This window comes from Rhinatrema bivittatum, chromosome 10 (assembly GCF_901001135.1).
Source record: "Rhinatrema bivittatum chromosome 10, aRhiBiv1.1, whole genome shotgun sequence".
NCBI lineage: Eukaryota > Metazoa > Chordata > Amphibia > Gymnophiona > Rhinatrematidae > Rhinatrema > Rhinatrema bivittatum.
Window position 1 is genome coordinate 118,312,007 of NC_042624.1, and position 23,753 is coordinate 118,335,759.

The 23,753-nt window shown below is 48.1% G+C and overlaps 1 protein-coding gene across 1 annotated transcript in view; it reads right to left on the minus strand.

Moving 5' to 3' along the window:
• Positions 1 to 3,395: 3,395 nt before the first annotated feature.
• LURAP1 (leucine rich adaptor protein 1) overlaps positions 3,396 to 23,753 on the minus strand; it is a 28,963-nt gene continuing 8,605 nt past the window's right edge. Inside the window, exon 2 of the mRNA XM_029618224.1 lies at positions 3,396 to 5,937. Coding sequence (XP_029474084.1) covers positions 5,224 to 5,937 — 714 coding nt within the window. The 3' untranslated portion in view covers positions 3,396 to 5,223. The remainder of the gene's footprint in view (positions 5,938 to 23,753) is intronic.

Genomic DNA, 23,753 nt, shown 5'->3' on the forward strand with positions numbered 1-23,753 from the left:
ATAACAGCCTGCGAGTGTGCGTCTGTGAGTGCACCTGTTGCCTTTGCTTGTGTGTGTGTGTGGCAGTCTGTGTGTGTGTGCTTATGAGTGTGTGTCTGCCTCTATGTGTTTGTATATCTGCATGCCTGTGCTGCTGAGTATGTCTGTCTACATGCGTGTGTCTGTGCTGTGTGCATGTGTATCTCTGTGTGTGCTTGTGAAGGTGTTTTGCGGACTGAGTATATTGTCTTTGCACATTGCACTTTCCACTGTTCTGGGCACTTTCTGGTAGCCAGAGATAGACATGACAGTGTGAATGACATGACCGACCGACACAAGCCATAAAAACATAACACATAAAGTATATATGTATTCATAGTATATACATACATACACCACACACACACACACATTCTAATAATTCTAATCAACTTCTAGACCAGGTAGGGAGCTTAAAATTTATACACTAATAAAAAAAAATAGTCTAAAACTATTTTCTTTTATTTGTAGATGAACACGCTTCCAAAATTTTCAAATTTTGTTTCAACTAAACTGGATGAACTTGTACACCTGGGAGTTTTGAAGGCTGATTATTCCGAATTTGAAATTAGATTTACCTTTTCGAAAATTGCGAGACCTTAAAAATTGGAGGTCAGTGTCGAGTTATTTTTACATTTTAACTCAAAATTTAATGTATTTTACTTATTTAGATTTATATTCTGCTTTTCACACTTTTTTTCAGCGCTTCAACGTGGATTACATTCAGGTACTGTAGGTATTGATTTTTCTTAATCCCATCCTCACTATCAGGATTAGCTCTGGAAATCTGTGAGGGTTTGGTCTACTCTAGGGGGCTTTTAGCCTTGCCATACCTGCCAACTCAGGTGAACGGGGTGTTCGTAAGACAATCTTATTTTAAATTCCATGAGAAGAATTAGAAAAGTAACTGCCCAGCTCATCTTAGGTCAGTTGGCAGAGATGAGCAGGTTAAAAGCCCAACAAATCTCCATAGCTCCCGCTCACCGTGAGATCCGTGGGAAAGCCTGCAGCATTAACAAAGCAGAGCAAGGCACAAAACAGCCCTGCCATGCTGTACAGAACCAAGTCAATAAACCAAATGGCCCAGGAGCTTTCCTCTGGTTATGGTTAGGTTTGTTGTTGTTTTTTTGCTAGATCCATACTCCCTACAGTGAGGGCTGAGCGTGAAGCCTGCTTGTGAGAATGGCCCTGAACCGTCCTGTACAGTAAGGTCCCTTCTTCTCTGAAACCTTCATACTGAAAATGAGTTCATTTATTCGGGTTAAATTGGTGCACTGTGTCCCTCACGCTCTGAAGGGCCAGGAAGCAGTAAACCCAGTACCTTGCTTCAAATCCTAGCTATTCACATAAAAATGGATCAAGGCAGCAGTCATTTTATGGAGTCCTGAAACAAGGACTAATGTGAAAGTAGGGAAGAGAATAGCAGCTGAAAGTAGGAAGCCCATGTCCCCAAACTTCTGCCACACACACAATCTCTGCCCTTGCTTTTTCATCATTCATGTTTTCTGGTGCCTTAGTTGCTATGAATCCTTTGATGATAAACGTTGATAGGGCCATCTTGGTCTTCCTGGACTTCGGAGAACCCGAGGGGCACATCCCACCAGTGTTCTCCACTGCTGCAGCATCTGCTTTTATTGGTGCACGCACACATTTCTGTGCTACCGGGCTGCTCCGCTGTGTAAGCACTGGTGCACAAACAGATTTATGGTGCAAGTCTCACTTGTCGAGGACTTTAGTTCTGTGGTTGCAGTTCATTTAGTTCTAGGAGAGCCTCACAGATGTCTCATGAGAGACTCCATCAGGCCACACTTTAGTGATACCATCAGTCATCAATCATGATCAAAACCAAATGGTTTTCATGAGCTGAACGTTCCCAGCCCATTAAATAAAGCGAGCATTGTCCCCTGGTGTGAGATGGGAACACAGTCTAGAAGCGAGTGTCTTAGTCACCGCGTGACAGTGCAGCACTCTAGTCCTGGAGGAAAGGGGATCGTTTTTGGACCGTCATACAAATCTTTCAGAGACGAGGCTGCATGTGCATTTTGAAGTCCAGTGCGTCCCTTTTTTGGTCGCCTCTGAAGAAAGGACTCATAGGGACTCAAAGGCTCCTGTCCATCACCTCTGGGAAACTCTTCAGTCAGCCCAATAAAAGTCCTTGCACCTACAGGGAAAGCAGTATACTGTGTGAAAAGTTACTAGATAAGTAACTTTTGCCAGAGGAAGCAGGTGTGAAACACACATGGGGGGTTCCATCCTTTGTAATTATCTTCTAAATGGGTCAACAACAATGGGATTTAACAGATCGAATAAAACTCAATAGCCTCAGGGGGTGTTGAGTTTTATTTGGTGCACCTGAGAATCGTCAGCTGCTCAGTCTCTTCACCCTCACCCCAACCCTTCTGCTGCTACTCACCTGGCCACTGACCAACAAGCCACCGGCATCTCCAGGTTGGCTGATCATCCCATCACCCCAGAGGCAGCCCGGCAGAGGGGGCAATAGGCAGGAGGAGACGTGCGGCTGAGAGCGTGAGAAGGATCTGCCACCACTTTCCCAAGCAATCAGCAAGTCAAGGGGGGGGGGGGGGTGAGGCACCACCTCCTTCTTTTCAGGGATGTTCCTGTTTGGCGCGGATGGCTGAACAGGCTGTTGAGCTGACCGACTGTGGCTGTGACCATGGCTTCTGTACATGTCTTTACAACCCATGCTAGGAAGGCCAGTCATCTACTCTTGTGGAAGGGCTGCCAGAACCTTTACAGGTTGTGGGGCCTTTTATTAAACTGACATAATAATAATGAAAAGATGTTCTTCGTGTTTGGGTAATTGCCAGGTTCTTGTGGCCTGGTTTGGCCTCTGTTGGAAACAGGATGCTGGGCTTGATGGACCCTCGGTCTGACCCAGCATGGCAAGTTCTTATGTTCTTATGTTCTAATACTGCAGTGCTCAAGAGCCATAAACAGGCCTGGTGTTCAGGATGTCCGCAATGAATATGCATGAGATAGATTTGCATACAACGAAGGCAAATGTATCGCCTGCTTTTTCATTTGTGGAGATGCTGAAGACCAGGCCTGTTTGTGACTCTTGAGGACTGGAGTTAGACACTTCTGACATAATACCTAAGCTTTCTAGACCACAAAAGTTCCTCCCTCAGATGGTTTTGTATTTCAGCTCAGGGCCGGTTTGTTTCATATACAGCAAGTATGGATTGCTCAGGGGATCAGCAGTGAAAAATATTCACCCCTCGGAAAGGAAGAGTGACCCTCAAACGAATATATAGGGATTGAACACAAAGCAAAAGACGATACTGTCTCTGGCGGTGATAAGTTAATATTTACTTCATGACACTCTTCTAAAGGAAAAAAGACATTTGACAATGAAGTGCCCAGTCAATAGTTTACTTGTGTTTTGTCACGTGACATTGTCTGACCCAATGGTAAGTGCTGCTAGAAACATGCCACACAGGATATATCAATTACAATGCCACAGCTGTACATCAGCCAGACTGCACATTCCTTATTGCTCTGTTCTTAATCTACATCATTTCTTTGCTGCTCCGAACAACTTCAAGAAAGTTGTTTTAAAAAAAATAATAAACGTGAGCTCCACCCATCAGCAGAACGACAGTGCTGAAAGTCTTCCTGATCGCTGATCAGCGCCGAGTCAACTACCTGTATCCTCCAGTAGGGTTACCCTGGTGGGGAGCTAACAGACTAAGCCCTGAGATTGGTATCCCCCTGCCTGAGGAGCTATTCTGAGGAGGAGACAGGAAGATAGAGCCTGTGCATTAAAGCAAGAGGCAGGAACGTCTACAATTCAAGGAAACCTGGAGGGAAGGGGAAGCCAGTCGTTGCTTGAAGCACTGCTGGAAGAGGGAACATTGCAGGGATGGCGGGAAGGGACGGCTGCCACTAAAGATCACAGAGGTCCGTGCCCAACATCAGCGCTGCTGGCCAGCCTCCCTGAGATAGGGAAGACAGTGCCTGGCCCCCACTGGAGCCCTAAAATGTTACCGTCCTGCAAGCACTGACCGCCGTGCTTCTGGAGACCTGACAGCTATCCTTACCAGAAAAAGAGCTCCTGTAACAGGGGTGGTCGATTCCAGTTCTCAACAGCCACAAACGGGCCAGGTTTTCAGGATCTCCACAATGATTATGCAGGAGACAGATTTGCATACGGTGCATGCAAATCTGTCTCCTGCATAATCACTGTGGAGATCCTGAAAACCTGGCCAGTTTGTGGCTCTCGAGAGCCTACACTAAAACATAAACCTATATATATATATAGATATATACTATAATTCCAAACACTGGCACTCCCAAGTCAATAAGCAAAAAATACTGCCTTTAAAATATATTATTTTGATCATCACTAGTACGCCGAGGGCACACAAAAGCAGAGCGATGGATCTGCAAACATATTAATTAATATTAGCAAACATGGAGGAAAAGCATCCCTTTCTCTCTTAACCCACCCAACTCCACGTTCCTTAGGAATCCGGCAGCACTGCTGCTTTCACTGCTCGGATTCCTTTCCTAAGACGTAGGTACTTCTGAAGGATGCTTGCATGTGTAACTGTTCCATAACAACACTAACGCCGGGATAGAAATAGGCAGCCGGTAAGTTAGAGAGCCCAGAAGGCTTTGTAAACCTTCTCTGAGAGGCAGATTAGACGGCACACGCAGCACTCCCATCAGCTCCTCGGTGGTTGCTGCAAAGGACCTGTGAGCCTGGAGAGCGTGGGAGCAGCAGGAGTTCTCGTCCTGCCCTGCCACCCGTGCTCTACATGACCTTTAGAAGGTCACTTCATCTTCCTGTTCTAATCCCAGTTCCACCACGGCCTCCGTGCGATGCTGGGCAAATCCCCCTGCCTCCCTCCACCTATTCCCATCTCTTTCTGCTGTCATGCAGATCAAGCACCAAACTCAGCAGAAAGGGGTGGCTGTATGTAGGTTTCCTAAGTACAAGAAAGGGCTTCGGTTTAGGTAAAAGTGCTAGAAATGCAAATTTCTATTCCCCAATTCCACCTGGGCGGCAGTGGGTTAATCTGAAGACAACACAAGCCTGCTTGGCGTACACTCCCTAACCTCTAAGCACATTCACTGAAGCAAGCTGGGTACAGCTGCAGGCCCACAAGCAGCAAAGGTGAGCCTCAAACACTGCACAGAGGGCTGGATGAAGAGTGGGCACAGGGACCACCTGGTCGAGTGTCACAAGAAGGTCACGTCATCCTGAGACTGCACCCAGCGCCAGTGGCTGTCGTATTCCAGATGCGCTGGGCTACTCCGTTTATGCTTTTCGAACTCCCCTCTGTTGTTCTTATAAGAAGTCACCTTAGGGCTCTCCTGCTCTTGCTTTTCCAGTGTCGATAACTTGGCTTCCGGACCGTGAGCCAGTCCCGGCGTCTGCTTGCCCAGGAAGCCATTGGCCACGGGAGACTGTGGGCCCTGCTGCTTAGGGGCTCTGCTGAGGTCCATGGCTCCCTGCTCTCCAGTGGGTGTGGCCAAGCAGTGCTCCATCCTGAGGTAATCCTGAGGCTCCGCCCTGGAGAATGCAGGGTTGGACCTGTAGAAGGTGGCCCTGTCTGGGTCGGCCTTGGCCAGAGGTAGACCCTGATGGCTAGGCGGGCACATTATTGGCTCAGAAGTGCTCTGGCAGTACTCGTCCATTTCATCAGCAAGAGTGTCCAGGTAGCTCCCGATGGAGATACTGTCCAGCTTATCATTGGGGTCCTGGAGGCTGTTCCAGCTCCCTCGCCTGGAGGTCTCCTGGCTCTCCAGCAGGCTGTACTGGCTGCTGGTCAGGCTGCTACAGCGACTGGTGAGGGCTCCCTTCTCTTCCAGGAGCCATTTCACGGCCTCGATGCCCTCGTTGACGGCCATCAGCTGATGCAGGATCTTCACATCTATGGCTCTTAGGTAGGCCTGCCGAGACAAAAACAGCTACAGAGTGAGAAAGAACAACTTTCCTTTGGAAAAAAATTGTGATCTTTTTCCAACTATGACATGAGAAAATAAATAAATAATTATCGGGGGGGGGCTGGCAATGAAACCAGTTAAAGTAAATCTTACTGGGACAATCTACAGGACCTGTCCTGAAAGGATCGCTGACTCCAGACAGCACAGGCAAAGCACGGCAGACTCTCTGTGCAGCTACAAAATGGCTTTAGACTGACTTTGCACCCCTGGTGACTTTATAAGCCGTGGATATTATAGCGAGGTGTGAATGTATTTGACTTTATAACCGGGCATGGATAAACATGAGCTTGCCCTCATAAAAACGGGGATTGCTAACTGACCACTGTGAATGCTGCTAAGGGGGGAGTCACACCCCCCGAATGAGAGCACCCACAGTGGGGGCGGCGCACAGGGACATCCACACTGGGCTTTCAATGCTTGCAAACCTCTCCCATGCCTGACAGCCAGGATCGCTTGAGAAAAGCTGCCTTACGTCCTGCATCATGACAGTGGTGCAGAAGGCTGGGTCACTCTCTGGCACCGGAACACCTGTAAGACTCCCCCCTCTCTCAAATCAATGGCTTCCTCCAGATGTGCTCTGCTGCGGGCGTTTCTCCCTTTCATCCAGGCAGAAAATAAATACAAGCCTGGCCCACACATCCACTCTGCCTGTAATTATTTCTCTCTGTGAAAACAGAAGGATAAGGAAGCCCTGCTTGTAATTAAGGCTGTCATTTTATCTCCCTAAGTCTGGGGGAAAACAGGGGGCGAGTGCTAGTGAAGCTACCTGACCTACTTGGAAGGAAAGGAAACAGCGCAGAACTGTGCACAGGGATCTGCCTTTTCCATTTTTATTTTCTTACTTCTCTTTCCCCCCAGGACCGTATCAAACAAAAACAGGAGACCATGCAATCAGCAAATCGCAATCCTCATTCTGGAAGTGCTGGCAGCAGGGTGGAGAGCCATGATTTACTTGTCACTGTGTCTGTCCTAATGCCTACTTTTCCGACCTGCTTGGGCCCTCCGGGTAGCCGAATGCCCCCTTTATCCAGCGAGCAGGGTAAGAAACAGGCCGGGGCGCCGGGGATGCAGCCTTCCAGCTCCCGGGAGCCGAGCAGGGATAGCAAAGGTGGCGCCACGGGAAACAAGGCGCGCACGCCATCCCACTTCATTAAGCCGAGGAGCAGGTCAGATGGGCCCCAAAACGTGCGGATCCAGGGGGTCGCGAACAACTCTGCGGGTCCGGCAGGGGCATTGCCATAGGCGAAGAGGAGAAAAACAAGGCAGAGCAAAACCCGGCAGCGCTGCCCCGGGTGCGGCGGAATTCCAGAGGTGCTTGCTTAAAACGCAAAAGGAAGCACCAGCAGATGTTCCCATGCAGCACAGGCGCATTCGTTTGCCGGTGAAAACACCTGAAGGTGGAATTTGCCCCTTTCACCCCAGCCCGAGGAAGCGGCCATCGGAAGGCGATGACCTTCAGTCACTGCCACTGTGGGGGTCAGAGAGCAAAGACATCTAGCGCCTCCACCCATGAACCCCACACGCAAGAAGAAGTGGAGGAAGGGCCAGAAAGCGATTTGCCTCTAGCTGTGCTGAATGTGGAATACAATTAAAATGCAAAAAGCCCGATTTTATAATTCCAAAAACAAATGATTAGAAATACATTAAAAAAAAAAAACCAAAAACCTACAAATACGTCTGGGATCAAAAGAGAAAGGGGAATTGGGAATAAGAGCACTAGAGGTAAGAACAGAAGCAGCAAAAAAAAAAAAAAAAGATCTGGCCTGCTCTTTACAGCAAGCAGCTGGGTGCTGAGGAATCCTGGTTACAGGGAGGAGAGGGAGGCCTCCCTGGGCAGACACTGACTCACTGACTTCAGTACATAGCAACAGCTGGGAGCCCAAAACATTTCAGTAAAACACAGGAGATCCTGGGTGCTCAGAGACAGGGCAGTGCCTGCAGAGATGCTGCGGAGAATAAACTGGGTGTACTGCCTACAGGCATTTTCAATTTCTCACTCCAATTTAAATTTGTAGGTTGTTTTTTTTTTTTTAGATGAGTTTGTCTAATTCACCTTCTGCCTTCCTCTTTGAGGTAGGCCCTCATCGTATGGGACAGGTAGGGGGGCTGCACAGCCTCCAGGCATCCTGTGCTTACTGCTCCAGACGTGCTGCTGACTCCCCGGGTGCCAGGGCACGCACGGTTCAAGCAGTTTGTCAAAGGTTCACCAGTTCTTCCTTGGGGGGGACCCTCTTCCTCTCACCCTAACCTGGAAGCATTGCTGCATGAATAGATGTTCCTATCCTAATGCCGATCGGTAGGGTGACTCCCCAGAACAGGCCAAACAGCGGCCCAGGAAGGCAGGCCACCCACATCAGCAAGTCCTGCACTGACATGGGCCGGGAGAGCTCCAAAATGCCCTGCACCGCATCCCTCGCAGGGACAGATTGCAGAGGAACCTGCAAACACCGAAGGCTTCCAGAAGCAACTCTGCCCCCCCCCCCCCCCCCAGCCATGAATCTAAGACTGCAAAGACCTGTGTCTGAAAAAGGGAAATCAGGCACTCAGTGCATTCAGTAACCAACTCCCGTCTTTCAAATCGTCATATGGAAGAGAGGGGAGGAGCAAATAACTCAGCCACAATTATATCATTAGCCCTGCTGCCCCCTCTGATGCCCTAAAAGGGGTTTTTCCCACTCTGTGTCTTATCAGAAAAATGCGCAGGCCACAGCCAACCCCTGGAGTCTGGCCCGAGGGAATCCCTTCCTGTGAGTTACTGTAGGAGGTCACTCAATTCTTTTGCTATTCCTCAGAGCCTGCTTCTTATTAGAGGTCATCGTGTTACCAATTTAGCATAAGGAGAGCCACAGTTCAACGCTTCCTAAAACATCTGGAGATGGGGAGGAAAATGCTGCCTGCTAGCACATTCCTGCCAAAGTGATGCGGCGACTGCTAAGCAGGGATAGATGTTCCTAACGCCGACCTGTAGCACAGGCCAGACGGGGTCAGTAAACAGTTGCTTGAACCTACCGCACACCGGGCTCCCATTTCCACACACAATAACTCACAGGCGCTGCTGGTCTCGGAGACAACTAGGAAAAGCTACAGTTCCCCAGTCCACGGGCACTCGGCGCTGCCGGCCACGTGCACGTGAGGCGCAGGGTGGTCTTCTCTCCCTGCAGCTGAGTAACCCAGGCCCATTCTTCCATCCCCAGAATTCAGAGGCTCCACCACCAGCACAGGCCTCTTCCTCTTCATTAGGGAAGGATTGTCCTACGGGCAGAGTGATGAGGAAGATACCACAGATCCACTGAAGAGAGCCAGCAAAGCACCAGCACCTACAGCAAATATCTGAAGAGGAAGCCTTCCAGGAAAACTGAAGCACTGGGCCTCCTGGAGCCCAAACCGCTGAGTCCCTTCTGGAGCGGCGATGTCTGTAGGAGCTGCTGCTGCTGCTGCTGAATGAGGAACAGAACAGAAATCTACACCCAAAAACTGCAAAACCGCCACGTCGACCTTTCTACAAATTATATTCAGAGTTTGCATTGTGCCGTAAATCAGGGCGTATTACAAGGAATTGCACCCAAATGTAAGGAACCCTCTCCCCGTAGAGTTTACCAGGGAAGAGGCGATGGGAAATAAAGGGTCTTCCCCCGGCGGTACTCGAGCCGGACCTTGGGGCTCCCCCCACCCAGCTGGGTCTTCGGGATATCTCTAATGAATATGCATAAGAAATATTTGCATGCCCCACCTCCTATGCATATCCTGAAGACCCTAGGGGGGGTCCTGCCTTACCCAAGCTCACAGGCAGCACCCACGGCAGAAGTAAGATTTGCACCCGGGTCTCTCAGGTCCCGGCCTCTCTTTCTCGCCTGTCCCCGGTGCTAATCAGGGAAAAGGACGCTCTAATGAGGGACCTTTGTTTTCAGTGTTTATTTCAGTCTTCCCGGGCCTTTATCAGCAGTTTGGATTCTTTCTTTCCGCTCTGTTTTCCCCTGGTTCTGATAAATCCCCGGTGCCTCCTTCTCCTTGCCCCCGGGTTTCTGCGCATCCCGTTCCCATAGAAGGAGCAGGGTTTCTCCCCCCCCCCCCCCCCCCGGAAGGCTGGGGGGAGGGGGGAGCTCTGCTGATTGCTCCTGATATTGCTGTTAGCTCTGCAGGGACCCCGGGCCTTGCTGCCTCTGTCCTGTTTTCCCCCATCCAGACGCCCAGCGAGAGTGCGACGGGATTGCCAGAACTGAGGATTTTGGGGGGGTAGGGGGGGTGCCGTAGGAGGAGTCCCCCTGAGATTTTGATAATTAAACGAACAATCGTGATAATTCCCCCCCCCCCCCAGAAGATTCCTGTACAAACACAGAAGAGGAGATCTTGAAGGGATTTCCGGGGGTAAAAAAAACCCAGAGTTTTATGCCTTTGACAAAGCGTTTGCCGGATATGCAGGTGAAGTTACGCACATGGGGTTTCGACTTACCCGTAGATTTTTGGATTTTCAAAACTGTTTAAAACTTCTGCGCACTTCTTAGCAGGCGTTAGGTGTGCGTGGGTAGATTTGTAGGGCTAATTCTCAAAGAGAACTGAAGCGTGTAAGTTTGCGTTGAGAGCTAGCATAACTTGTGCGTGTGCCTGCCGACTAACCTCTGCAGAAAATTACAAACTTACCCCCAAAATGTGCACCGAGGGAAGGCCAAGGGCATGCACTGTCCTGGCTGATCCTTGCAGGATCCCTCCCTGACAGGTTCCCGGATTCTCATCAAGGCTCTGTACCACTTGGTGAGGCGCTGCTTGGCTTCCCAAAATTAGCTAGAACTTCCATTCTCCATGTAACACAAAAGCAAAACTGCACCTGGAACATGCAATAACTTCATGCTGAAAATTACATTCCAGTCATGGGATTCCTGGCAGATGCCGAAATCTTTTACTGGATCAGCCTACGAATTATCTAAATATGCGGTGCATGAGCTTTTGAAATCACAGAGACCCCTTCTCCAGATGTCGCTTCAGAATTATTATTCACATCTGTGGTCTGGACAGCTCATGCGTAACATTTTTGGATAAAACTTGCTTTGATCCAATAAAAGCCATCACAGCCTGCAGAGAATCCAGTTTGCTGGAGGGGGAGGCATATCTTTGGATTTATCCCATACCTTTTCATTGGTAGCCCAAGGCAAGTTACACTCAGGCACTTCAGGTATTCCCCTACCCCAGAGGGCTTATGATGGAGCTGAGGCAATGGAGAGTGAGGGGGCTTGGCTAAGGTCACAAGGAATCCTGGCTTCTCAAGCCGTTGGGCTACTCCTCCACTCTTCTCCAGAATCCCTGCACTATATATATTCCAATTGAAGTATGATAGTTTTCATAGTAGATCCCTCATGAAAAATTTACCTTATACTCAATTTCTCAGGTTAAAACGGCTTTGCACAGATGAATGTACTTTTAACACTAGGTTGGCTGAAATGAAAGCACGGTTTTTAAATAGAAACCCATATAGATGATGGCTTTAAACGTGCATCCAAACAGAATAGAAAAGCACTATTAGCACCCAAACCTAGGTCTTCAAATACAGAAATAGTTTGTCCTATTACATTCACTTGTATGTCTACTGACAGGAAAATATTGCAAAAACATTGACATATATTGCAAGTTTTACCAGCCTTCAAAGAAAAGGAAATTATGATTGCTAATAAATGATACAAAAATCTGAAAGACTTATTATCTCCTTTGGCATTACCAATGAAATGTCCGACAGACCCTAGACCAGCTGGACACAGACCATGCGGTCACTGCAGTGTCTGTAATGTTAACATGAGGACCAAGAGTATTACCAAATGTCAATGGAAACCCTACTATGTTATGTCATGTTATTCGGCAGACAATATAGCGAATGCTAATGTATCGTGTTGAATTTTTTCAGTTTTTGTATTTCTAATCCTAGTTATAACCTCCACATTCTTCATTCCTCTTCTTTAACTGACTTTTTTTTTTTTGGTTAATCCATCTCTGTTTGATGTAGACTACCTCGTTTGATGTAAACCTTCGTTCGATGTAAACCGATGCGATATGACTTGTGCCATGAATGTCGGTATAGAAAAGAATATAAATAAATAAATAAATAAATCAGCAAACTGCAAATAAAATGCTTTTCTCTATCTTTCTGGTCTCTGTGGGGTTTTTTTTTCCAAAGCAGGTTGATCCCAGTCTCTTTTTTTTCTATTCTGCAGTGTCCCCCTCCAGCCTCTCCCCAGGCAGAAGGTAGTGGTGATGGTGATGGTGGGGTAGGCAATGGCAGAGGGGGGGGCTGGATTAGGGAGCAGAGTACCTTTTCTGTGCTTCTGCTCTGTGCTCAGTTCACTCCAGCTCTTCCTCCCACCTTCCCTGCAGATTACTGCCTGCAGCCCAAGGATTTAGAGTGGGCTCTTCTCTGCTTTGTCTGCTCCTGCCTCTCAGCCTGCCCTCCCGTTCCCTGCATGACAGAAGAGCAGAAACCACAGGCAGGGAGGGCCTGGATTAGGGAGCAGAATAGTTCTCTTCTCTATATTCTCCAGGCAATCCTCCTCCCCTCCTGTTATTAGCAAGCTATAGTCACTGCTGTATTCTGAGCAGGGTCTAAAACTGCCACTGGAGCAGCAAGGCCTGCCCCAGATCCTGTTCCAGATGGGTCATTTACTCCTTCAGATAATAAAAAGACTAGGGGAACAGTGCATGAGGTTAACAAGTAGCACATTTAAGACTAATTGGAGAAAATTCTTTTTCACTCAACGCACAATAAAGCTCTGGAATTTGTTGCCAGAGGATGTGGTTAGTGCACTTAGTGTAGCTGGGTTAAAAAAAGGTTTGGATAAGTTCTTGGAGGAGAAGTCCATTAATGGCTATTAATCAGTTTAGTTAGGGAATAGCCACTGCTATTAATTGCATCAGTAGCATGGGCTCTTCTTAGTGTTTGGGTACTTGCCAGGTTCTTATGGCCTGGATTGGCCACTGTTGGAAACAGGATGCTGGGCTTGATGGACCCTTGGTCTGACCCAGCATGGCATTTTCTTATGTTCTTATTGCATGGGGTCAGCAGGAGTAAAGCCAACCACAGAGCTAGGAGCACAAGTGCAGGAAGAAGCGGGGGTCTGGCCTGAGGAGGGAGAGAGAGTGGGTATTTAATCCCTGAAATCCTGTCCTGTTTTGAAGGACATCTGACCTAGTTATTCATGTAAAATGTCCCTGGTAGACACAGGGAAGAACCTATCCATCTCTTCCCCAACTGCTCACCCAGGCCCTCTCCTCCCGTCTCCTTCACGGCCCTCCTGGGACCCTCTGTGTGAAGAGAAATCCGGCAGGCCCTGGGAACATGGAGACAGATAAGCTACGGACAAGATGAATCCATTTCATGCAGCACAGTATTCTGTAGAACTTGTACCGGAAATTTCATTTTTATCCCTTGCGACGGACAAGCAGCAGGGCGATACAGATCTGCAAAGGAATCCATCCGTTTGGTTTTTAGCAGCAATGAGCTGAGAGTGATTTATTGCTCCGGACTGAGCTGCACGGGAGTAACAGTGGCTGTTCTGCCTGTTTCACAGCAGGTATGGAGCAGACATGAAGCTTTCACCTCAGGTATAAACCAGAAAGAAAAAAGAAAAAGTCGTTCACTGCATCGCTTGATTTCTCCTTCCATTTGCTGTTATTTTAAATAACAATACAGCACAGCAGCACTGCTTTCTCCATGGAAACGGCACAATGCAGAGCAGTATTAGACTGCTCCTTGGCTCTACTGTTTCCTGTTTCACTCTTACTCCTAGGTCTCCTTTCTTTTTCGCACTATTCCATTTTACTCTTTTTATTTTACTTCCTATTATTACAATGGCAGGTTCGCCTCAAGCTGTTCCTTGCTCTGTTCCTACATGATGTGCCCAAGCTTGCCGTTCCAACGAGAGCTGCTGCCGCAGTCCTGACCTTAGCAAAGGTGGGGCAGTGATTTATTTCGCTCAAACCTTTTCACTGGACGCTCAAAGCAGAATACATTTGAATACTGTCAGTACTTCCCCGCACTCAGAGGGCTTACAGTCTAATAGGCCGATGCCGAAAGGTGCATTCATCTGCTTTTCACTGCGCACTTTGTGAGCGTGAACCTTACTGCTAATGCACCTAATGCAGCTAATGCAGCTAATGCAGCTAATGCAGCTAATGCACCTAATGCAGCAAGGAGTTTCGTGCTCACAAACGGGCCGATGCAGTAAAGTGCGCTCAGGCCGAGCGCACTGTTAGCCCCCGTTTGGCCGAGCGATTTCGACGGTAATAGCGCGTGGAAAACGCGTGGCCAACCCCCCCCCCCCCTTCCCGAAACTAATAGCGCCTGCAACATGCAAATGCATGTCGATGGGCCTATTAGTCATTCTCGTGCAATACAGAAAGTAACGACTGCCTTTGGCAGGCATTAATTTCGGCCGGCACTGGGCAAGTGCACAGAAAAGCAGAAAAAACTGCTTTTCTCTACACCCTCCGACTTAATATCAAGGCGATATTAAGTCGGAGGCCCCAAAAATAAAAAAAATATTAAAAATTAAAATTAAAAATCTGCCCACGGCCCGCGGGTTGGAAGACGGATGCTCAATTTTGCCGGCGTCTGTTTTCTGAACCCGTGGCTGTCAGCGGGTTCGAGAACTGATGCCGGTAAAATTGAGCGTTGTCTGTCAAACCCCGGCTTCTGTCAAAAAGGAGGCGCTAGGGACGCGCTAGTGTCCCTAGCGCCTCCTTTTACCGCGGGCTCTCATTTACATTTTTTTTTCCCTGAATCGCGCACCCAGGAGAGTGGCCTGGGCGCTCCCGCAGTTTTTCTGTATCGGCCCGAAAATGAGCTTTCAGAGATGAGTGATCAGCCCAGTGCAGAGGGGTGCGCTGGCCGGGTGCACATTTTATTAACGCTAGAAACTTTGCTCCTGGCCAGAGGTGAAGTAAAGTCTCTAAGGCTGGATCCGCTGCCAGGACGTCCCCCCTACCTGCGAGGACAAGCAGCAGAGGCTCCACAGTGCGTTTATTTTCTAAGTCTAACCCGTGGCCAGATAGCAGGCCAGGAGCACAAGAGATCCGCTCCTGTAAGCTCCTCTTCCGTTCAGCTCCTCCTCTCCTGTGCTGACCGCACATTTTAACTCCCAGTGCATTAGCATAACATTACCTTACTGCTTTGGGAGTTAAAAAAAGAAACCTAACCTGTGCATTAAAACTGTGAAAGCCAAGGGCCAGCCTCCCTGGTGACCTCCTCAGCTGCGCAGGAGTTAGAGCAGGAGGCTGTGAAGCAGGGAAGCCAGGGTTCAGCTCTCGTTTCTTCCTCTGGTGCGTGACCTTGGGCAGGTCATGTCAGCCTCCGCTGCCCTCTGTACCTGAAACGTGACTGCCCTGCCTTTCCTGGATCTCAGACCCGAGCAGGAAGAGCTCTCGGCAACTTTAAGGCACCAAGACCTCCTCAGGAATTAACCAGCAAAATGCAGCAGCCAAAGGATTTTGGTTGTTTGAAACGTCTGATGTTTCTCTTTGGCCTAGTGCCGCCGCTTTAAGGGAGCCTGCCAGTCCAGGGCCTGCACATCGCTATTTGGTTTTACTTGTGACTGCTCCTCCCTGACGGGGCTTCCTCCAGCCATGATCCTTGACCCTTCTCTTGGTGACAGTAGGTAAGGCAGCGCCCGGCCAGTGCCAAGCCCCGCTGCAGTTTTTGCTCTCCCATGAGGCCTCCTACCCCTGGAATGGCAGCCCCCCTCCCCCCCTCCCAACACAAGGCCCATCCTTGAGCCCATGCCCTGAGCTGGGGGGGGGGGGGGGGCAGGGGCCCCCACGTTTGCTCAGCTCGCCGGCAGGAGGGTTCCCATTGCAGCCCCGTAAGCTTCCTTCCCTGCACAGGTACAGCCCAGAGTGAAATCACTGTGCAGTGGGAGCCTTAAAATGTCTCTAAGGTACAAAAAAAACCCCCACCCACATGCAAAAGCAGGCAGCAGGCTTTGGTGAAAACGGGAGTGACTGGGAGCTGCGCAGAATCTCCTGCTCAGTCCCTGAGGTGGCGGCGGATGCTGCAGGGGCCAGGAACTGAAGACCAGACGCCCCACAACAGGGAGCCCTCAGCATGAAGAACGGAAGAAGGAACTTTATGACCGATGGACCTTAGAAAGCCAAGGGCCGCTCTGCTAGCCCATGACTAGACCCTGGAGCAGGAGGCTGTGAAGCACAGAAGGTAGGGTATGACTCATCTCCCACTGCATTGCCCTGTGACCTTGGGTGAGTCACTTCGCCCTCCTCTGCCTCCAGTACAAACTGAGATTGCGAGGCCTCTGTGCCTGCAATGTTAACTTGGCTTGGCTTTGGAATTGTATCTACTGCCCCCCCAGCCTTCAGAAATGCGAGCACTGAAATGTGGAATAAGCTACAGCCCAGACGTAACATCTGGGACCAGACCGGGCATGGGACTCCCTCGCACGGCACTGCAGGATTAGCACTAAATGACAGCTGCGTCTTTAGGGAAAGGAAGTGGAGAAAATCCGACGGGAGGCTGTCATGCAATGCCGCCTGCCAAGAGCCACACCTGAGATCCCCCCTCCCCCGAGGACCTGGGTGTCGGCCTTTAACCTCTTACTCACACTGTCCAGCATTTCAGCACCGCGACCCGGCCCAGCCCTGCCCAATCACCTCATTTACCCTTTCATTCCTTCACCATTCGGCCCGGCACTTTACTCCTGCTGCTTTGGGCTTCCGGCTCAGTCAGAACCAGCTTCTTCCGTTGGGCTGCGGCGCCTACCTAGAGGTTCCCCCATCACAGTGCTGGGCCTTGCCCAGGGGCTGCAGACCACGATGCGGGCAGGGACCCGGTACGTGTGCGCAAGCAAAGTCCAGCCACTAGGTGTCGCTGTTAAGCAATGACTGGGCCTCCTGCCTCTTCCTTCCCTGCCCTCGCCCGCCCTCCCTCCCTCCGGCAGATGTGAACGCCGCCTCCACCGCATCCCAGCAGGCCTCGTACATAACAGCGCACAGCACTCACCAGAGTTCCTTCTGAAGAGGAGGCTTTAACGCTTACAATCTCTAGAATGCCCCTCCCCTCGGCACACATCTGCCCATCAAGGGGCCCATTTCATAGTAATTTAGCAGGACACCACAGGCTCCATGGCAGCGCTTCCCAAACCCATCCTGGTGACCCCCACAGTCAATCGGGTGCTCAGGATATCCACAATGAATACGCATGAGAAAACTCCGTATACAATGGATCTCGTGCACATTCATTATGGATATGCACAAGTCCAGGGCAGCACCTCTGACAGCAAAGCGCTGAACAGATCAGCCTCTCTGCCTCTAGCTTCTGCTTTTCGTTTTTTGTTGGCTCCCCTTCCTTTTATCAGTTTACGGTGCATGGCTGTTGGAATAAAAAGTGGGCGCAGTGTAGCTTGGCATTGCTCAGAGCTTAAACACGTTCCTGAGCATACTGCAGATGTTTGCATTGTGCATTCAAGTCTTGCATGCATCAGTGTCGCGTCCGCATGGGGAAACCCCCTCCCCAGACTTATCACAGTGCACAGAGTGACCAAGTAGGAAGGGCTTTGAAAAGCTTGAAACAATGTTTCCTCAGCAGTTAGGTGCAGCTCCTCGTGGTCTCACCCACTCCATTGCTTAAAAGAAAATTTGCTAGCACTGCTGCTTTTGATGGCAGGGGGAGAAGCAGTAGCTTCAGATGGACACTGGGTTCCCTGTAGCCTTCTATGACAGCTCTGACTGCACCGAGAGTCTTATTATCCACAGATGCTGATGTACACGAACCCCGAGACCCTGTCACATCTGAAGGAGCAGCAGAGGAACAAGCCGGAGAAGGTGATTGTCTTTAAATGCGTGCCGAGGTCTGCTTCAAATACCGCAGCGAGGAAGCGCGGCAGCGTATAAACCCAAGCCTACAATTCTGCTTTTGGGGATGGGTTTTCTGAATCAGACGGCTTTCCTGGGGTGAGCCCAGAACCACGTAAACCAGGCACCACTGGGCAATAGCAGGAGCAACTCTCTGGACCTAGGAGAGCACAGAGCTCTGGGTCAGAACGAAGGAAGCAGGAGCGGGAAAGAAATGAAACAGAGTGCTCATGATATGAAGCGGAGTAACACCTAGAAATATTTCTGGAAGCACGAAATGGCTTTTCCCAGCGGAGCCAGCGGAGGTCACAATTCCTGAAGGCCTGAGGTAGGCCGAAGGGATCTGTAGTTGCCAAAAAACGGAGGGAAAGCTGGGGACCAAGTCTGCAGACTCGATGCCCCCAGGAGAACTTTATATGCCACCAGCAGACGCCATGTTTCTGGTACCTACCATCTGGGAGGGTAACTCTCAAGCAGCCCAAGGGGCAGTGAATCCTGTGTTCACTTTACCAAGGGTCTTCCAAACAGACCTTTCCTCATACATTTGTTGTGAGCATCCTCGGACAACTGGCCAAGTCCTCACATGCATTACAATGCACAAAGTTACAGCTGCTTCCCGGAAGGGCTAACGTGAACAATCGAATTTCCGGGCCTGTGAATCCCAACTCCTAGCTCTGTCCCGGAACAGGAAACCGGGTGACAGCAGAATTTGTACTATTTTAGCACAGCCATGAAGCCCGGTTTTATCCCCTGAAGGACAAGAACCTCACAGCAGCTATTCTAGCAGCCTCGGGGACCGGCCCAACAGCTTCTTTAAAACTGCTCAGCTTTTTATTTTACAGCTGAAAAGAAATTGTTTCCAAAAGCTCTGCACTTGTAGCCACTATGACGAAGCCGATCCTCCTCACAAACCCATGCAGGCAGCAGGCTGATTTAGGAAGCGGACTAGAAGCTGTTATCGGGCAGGACGTAGCCACAGTTTATTCTAAGAAGCTGAGCCAGCAGAGTCTCTCCAAGGGGAAGACCCAGGAACAATGTTAGGAAGTATTTTTTTTAACAGAAAGAGTGGCATGGCCTCCTGCAATGGCTAAAATGTTACTGGACTTAAACATGAAAAGTTATGGGATAAACAAAGGATCCTTACCTTGAAACGGTGAAGGAATCGTGGAAGAATGAACCAGTGGCACCACAGGCCATGGGGGAGATCTGCCCAGCGTGGCGGGTACAGCACTAACATGACTGCACCTGGCTTCTAAGACTGGGCAACCTGCAGGGAGTGGCGACTACAAGCCTAACAAGAGTGGTGTGATTGCCTCAGGCTTCTAAGAAGGCACTGGGGGTAACCTGCAATAATAAATGAAAACCCAAGCTTCAAAGAGCATGGGGCGGAGAGGGCCAGTTGTTTTGGACAGTGACTTTGCTGCTTTTAATGACTATCAGAATTGTCAGAAAGCTTGCTGCTAACAGATGGAGGGGTATCTGGGTGTCAGTTTAAGTGTCGGTCTTCTAAGGAGTCAAAGAGGAAGATGACAAGGCCTGAAATGGCCTCCCAGTATAGATGGAGGCCAGTACGCAGAGCCAAGGAGTGCCTATGGCCAATATGGCCATGACCATAGGCATCGCTACTGAAGGGTGCCATAGCACTGCCATGTGCCAGCAAGAGTACTGCGGTCAGAAAGGTCTCAGAAACAGAAAAGGCAGCTTGGTTTCGCCAAAATTGACATCATGGTCGGCAGGGCCTTAGTAAGTGGAAAAGCAGTGCAGCCCTGCTGGCCACACTGCTGATTCTGGTGGGGCCATGCTGCTTTTCCACTTACTAAGGTCCTGCCGACCATGCTGTCAATTTTGACGGGGCCACACTACTTCAGAGGTGGAGGAGGAGCACATCCTGCCCTGCCCTGCTGGAAGGAGTCCAAGGCCAAAGCTGGGTCAGCCCCTGAGGTCAGAAGTCATTCCCTTGGCCATGGGAGCTGAAGAAGGAGACTGCTGCTGCCTGCTGCTTCAAGGGGGGAATGAGAGAGAGCATGTGTATATGTGAGAGTGACAGAGTAAGTGTGTGGGAGAGTGAGAGAGAGCATGTGTATATGTGAGTGTGACAGAGTATGTGTGTGGGAGAGTGAATGAGAGAGAGCATGTGATTATGTGAGAATGACTGAGTATGTGTGTGGGAGAGTGAGAGAGAGCATGTGTATATGTGAGAGTGACAGAGTATGTGTGTGGGAGAGTGAACAGTATGGCAAGTAAAACTTGCCATACTGGGTCAGACCAAAGGTCCATCAAGCTCAGTATCCTGTTTCCAACAGTGGCCAATCTAGGATGCAAGTACCTGGCAGGATCCCAAGGGATAGTATGTAATGCCTCTTGGAAAAATTTATGTTTCTGTTTCAATGTAAACCGATGTGATCTGTATTCCATACAGGAACACCGGTATATAAAAATCTATAAATAAATAAATAAATAAATAGAGAGATTCCAAGCTGCTCATCCCAAGAATGAGCAGTGGATTTCTGCAACTCCACCTTAACCTGTCTAAAACTTTTTTAAACACAACTACATTAATACCCTTCACCACATTCTCTGGCAATGAATTATGCATTGAGTAAACATGAGTAAATCGCTTTTCAACATAGTAAACAACCTAATCTCAGAGAACAACAACAACAACACCCCTACAAATAAAAACCTAAGCCAAGAACTTGCAATCTTCTTTAAAAACAAAATCAGCAAAATAACGGAAAAAATAAACAATACCCCAAGCAACAATACACAACTACACCTCAAAGATATCACGCCATGGGCCACTTTTGAAACTATATCAACTACTGAAACAGAGAAACTAATCAAATCACTAAACCCAGCCTGTCATGATCATGACACCATACCAACACGATCACTAAAAGAAATATCCCAAACCATCACGCCAACCATCACAGCAATCATAAACAAATCACTAGAAGAAGAGGAACTACCAGACAAACTAAAAATTGCCACCATAAACCCATCATAAAAAAAAAGAACCTCGATCCTAACGAGCTGAACAACTACCGCCCAATATCAAACCTTTCATTCCTCACGAAGTTAACAGAAAAGCCCGCCCTTAAACAACTCAACGACCATCTCGACGCAAACAACATCCTATTCTCCACCCAACACGGATTCAGAAAAAATTACAGCACCGAAACCTTACTCCTCAATCTATCAAACACTATCTTAAGAGGCTTTGACAATGGTCAATGATACATCCTCATCCTACTTGATCTATCTGCCGCCTTTGACACGGTCAAACACAAAAGCCTAATCTCCAGATTATCTGAAATCGGCCTAACCGGGAAAACTCTAGATTGGTTCACTTCCTTCCTCCAAAACAGAGCATACAAAGTACACATCAACAACCACACCTCCGAATCCATCCCACTAGAAACTGGAGTCCCTCAAGGATCCGCGTTATCGGCAATTCTATTCAACATATACCTACTACCACTTTGTCAACTTCTTTCAAATCTCAGCATTACTTATACACTGACGACATACAGCTGATCGTTCTAGTAACAAACACCATAGAGAATGCATTGAAACTCACAGCCACGCTCATTAATGAAATAAAAAACCTTCTAAATCAAATGAAATTATGTCTTAATACGGACAAAACTGAATGTATGCTAATTGAAAGAAACAACTCAGGAGGCCACCAGAATCATTCCATACTCATAGACAACAACCTCATCAAGCTAAAAGAAAACATGAAAGATCTTGGAATTTGGATAGACCCAGAACTCAACCTTAAAAAACACATTGCAATGAAAATAAAAGAAGGCTTCCACAAGCTATCAATTCTCAAACACCTCAAAACACTACTAAACCAACCAGAATTCAGAACCATTCTGCAATCACTGATATTATCAAGCATCGACTATTGCAACTCGCTCATGATAGGACTTCCCAAAGCAACCTTACGTCCCCTACAAATACTACAAAACGTCACTGCCCGAATCCTCACCGATCATAAAAAAACAGACCATATCTCCCCTGTCCTAAAAGAACTTCACTGGCTCCCCATAGAAAAAAGAATTGAATTCAAAGTACTATCAATCATTCACAACAATGACTATGACTGCATTAGCACCATAATACAAAAACTCTACACCCAACGTAATACCAGATCCCATCAGTCACAACCGCAAAATTTACCACTGTAAGAAAAAGAGCATTCTCAATAGCTGGACCACATCTGTGGAACACCCTACCTGACAGTCTAAGACTACAAAGCAATTCAAAAATGTTCAAAAAGCTACTCAAAACTTGGCTTTTCAAACAAGCCTACAAGGATGGGATAGGATAAACCAATCAAGATGACAATACCCTCACAAAGACAATAAGCTCCGCTAGACAACCAGTCACCTAATAACTCTCCCTACATTTCAACCCTACCTTCAACCTACACTTCAACCCTAACTTACAACATTCCATCCCCATTGTAACCAACAACCCACCACCTATATATCACCCTCAAGGTATTCCTAAACCTATCCGGGAAAACCTACTTGATAACTATCGCTTTTAACTAAACTACCCATAAGATACTACCAAACTTAGCAAACAACTTTTAATGTTACTCAATGTTCTTCTGTTAGCAATGTTATCAAGCAATTTCCAATGTTATTTAATGTTAATTGTTTCTCTGATGTTTTAATGTAAATCATTGTTATAATTGTAAACCGGAGTGAAGGCTGACACCAAACTTCGGTATAAAAAACATTCAAATAAATAAATAAAATAAATATATTTTCTCTTATTAGTTTTAAATGTATCACCTAGTAATTTCATTGTGTGTCCCCTGGTCTTTGTACTTTTTGAAAGAGTAAACAACTGGTTAACATTTACTTGTTCCATTCCATTCATTATTTTATAGACCTCTATCATATCTCCCCTCAGTGCCAGGAAAAATAGTGGAAAGTGTTCTAAGCATCAAAATCACAGAACATATAGAAAGACATGGTTTAATGTAACAAAGTCAGTATGGCTTTACCCAGGGCAAGTCTTGCCTCACAAATCTGCTTCACTTTTTTTGAAGGAGTTATCAAACATGTGGATAAAGGTGAACCGGTAGATGTAGTGTATGAGGAGGGTGTGATGGGGTGGAGGGTACAAGGCTGAAACGTTTTCCTCGGGTACCTAATACCCTTGCACCAGCCATGGGCATTGCCGTACAAACACTGAACAGAGTCTCCCAACTCATGGTGTCATGTGTTGTGTAATGGGTGTAATAAATTTTCACTGGGCCAAGGTGCCACATTGCCTGGCTGTGGCTCTGCCGGTATGTGAACAGATTCTGGACATGTGTAAGACTGATGTGAAGGGCAGTGGCAGGAAAAGGATTGAAGGTTTATGGTGGGGGATGAGAGATGGGTTGCTTATGGGTGTTGATGCTTATCTAACCAAGGTGGAAGGATCTACTACTACTACCACTATTTATAAAGCTCTCCCAAACATACCCAGTGCTGTACAGATGATGTAAGAGATAGTCCCTGCTCCATGGAGCTTACAAGCTAGTCAGAACAAACAAAAATCTATGCGGAGTGTATTTATTACAGAGAAGTGGTCAGGAGATTTTCTTATTGAATTTGAATATGGCCAAAAAGGGAGCATGACACATGGACTCAGGAGGTGTATTTCACATACACGGCTCAGCAAGGTAGAAAGTGTGGAGTCGGGAGTTGGCAGCAGAGGAGAAGGACACAGATAAGATTGAATTTCCGGATGAACGGACTTCACAAGGAAAGGTGTAGTGAGAGAGAAGAGAAGAGAGGTAATGAGGAGCTGTAGAGTGAAGGCATTTGTATACTAGTAAGAGGAGCTTGAACTGTATACGGAAGCAGAGGGAACCAAAGTAGCGACTTAAGAAGAGGGGTTACAGGGTCAGAAGG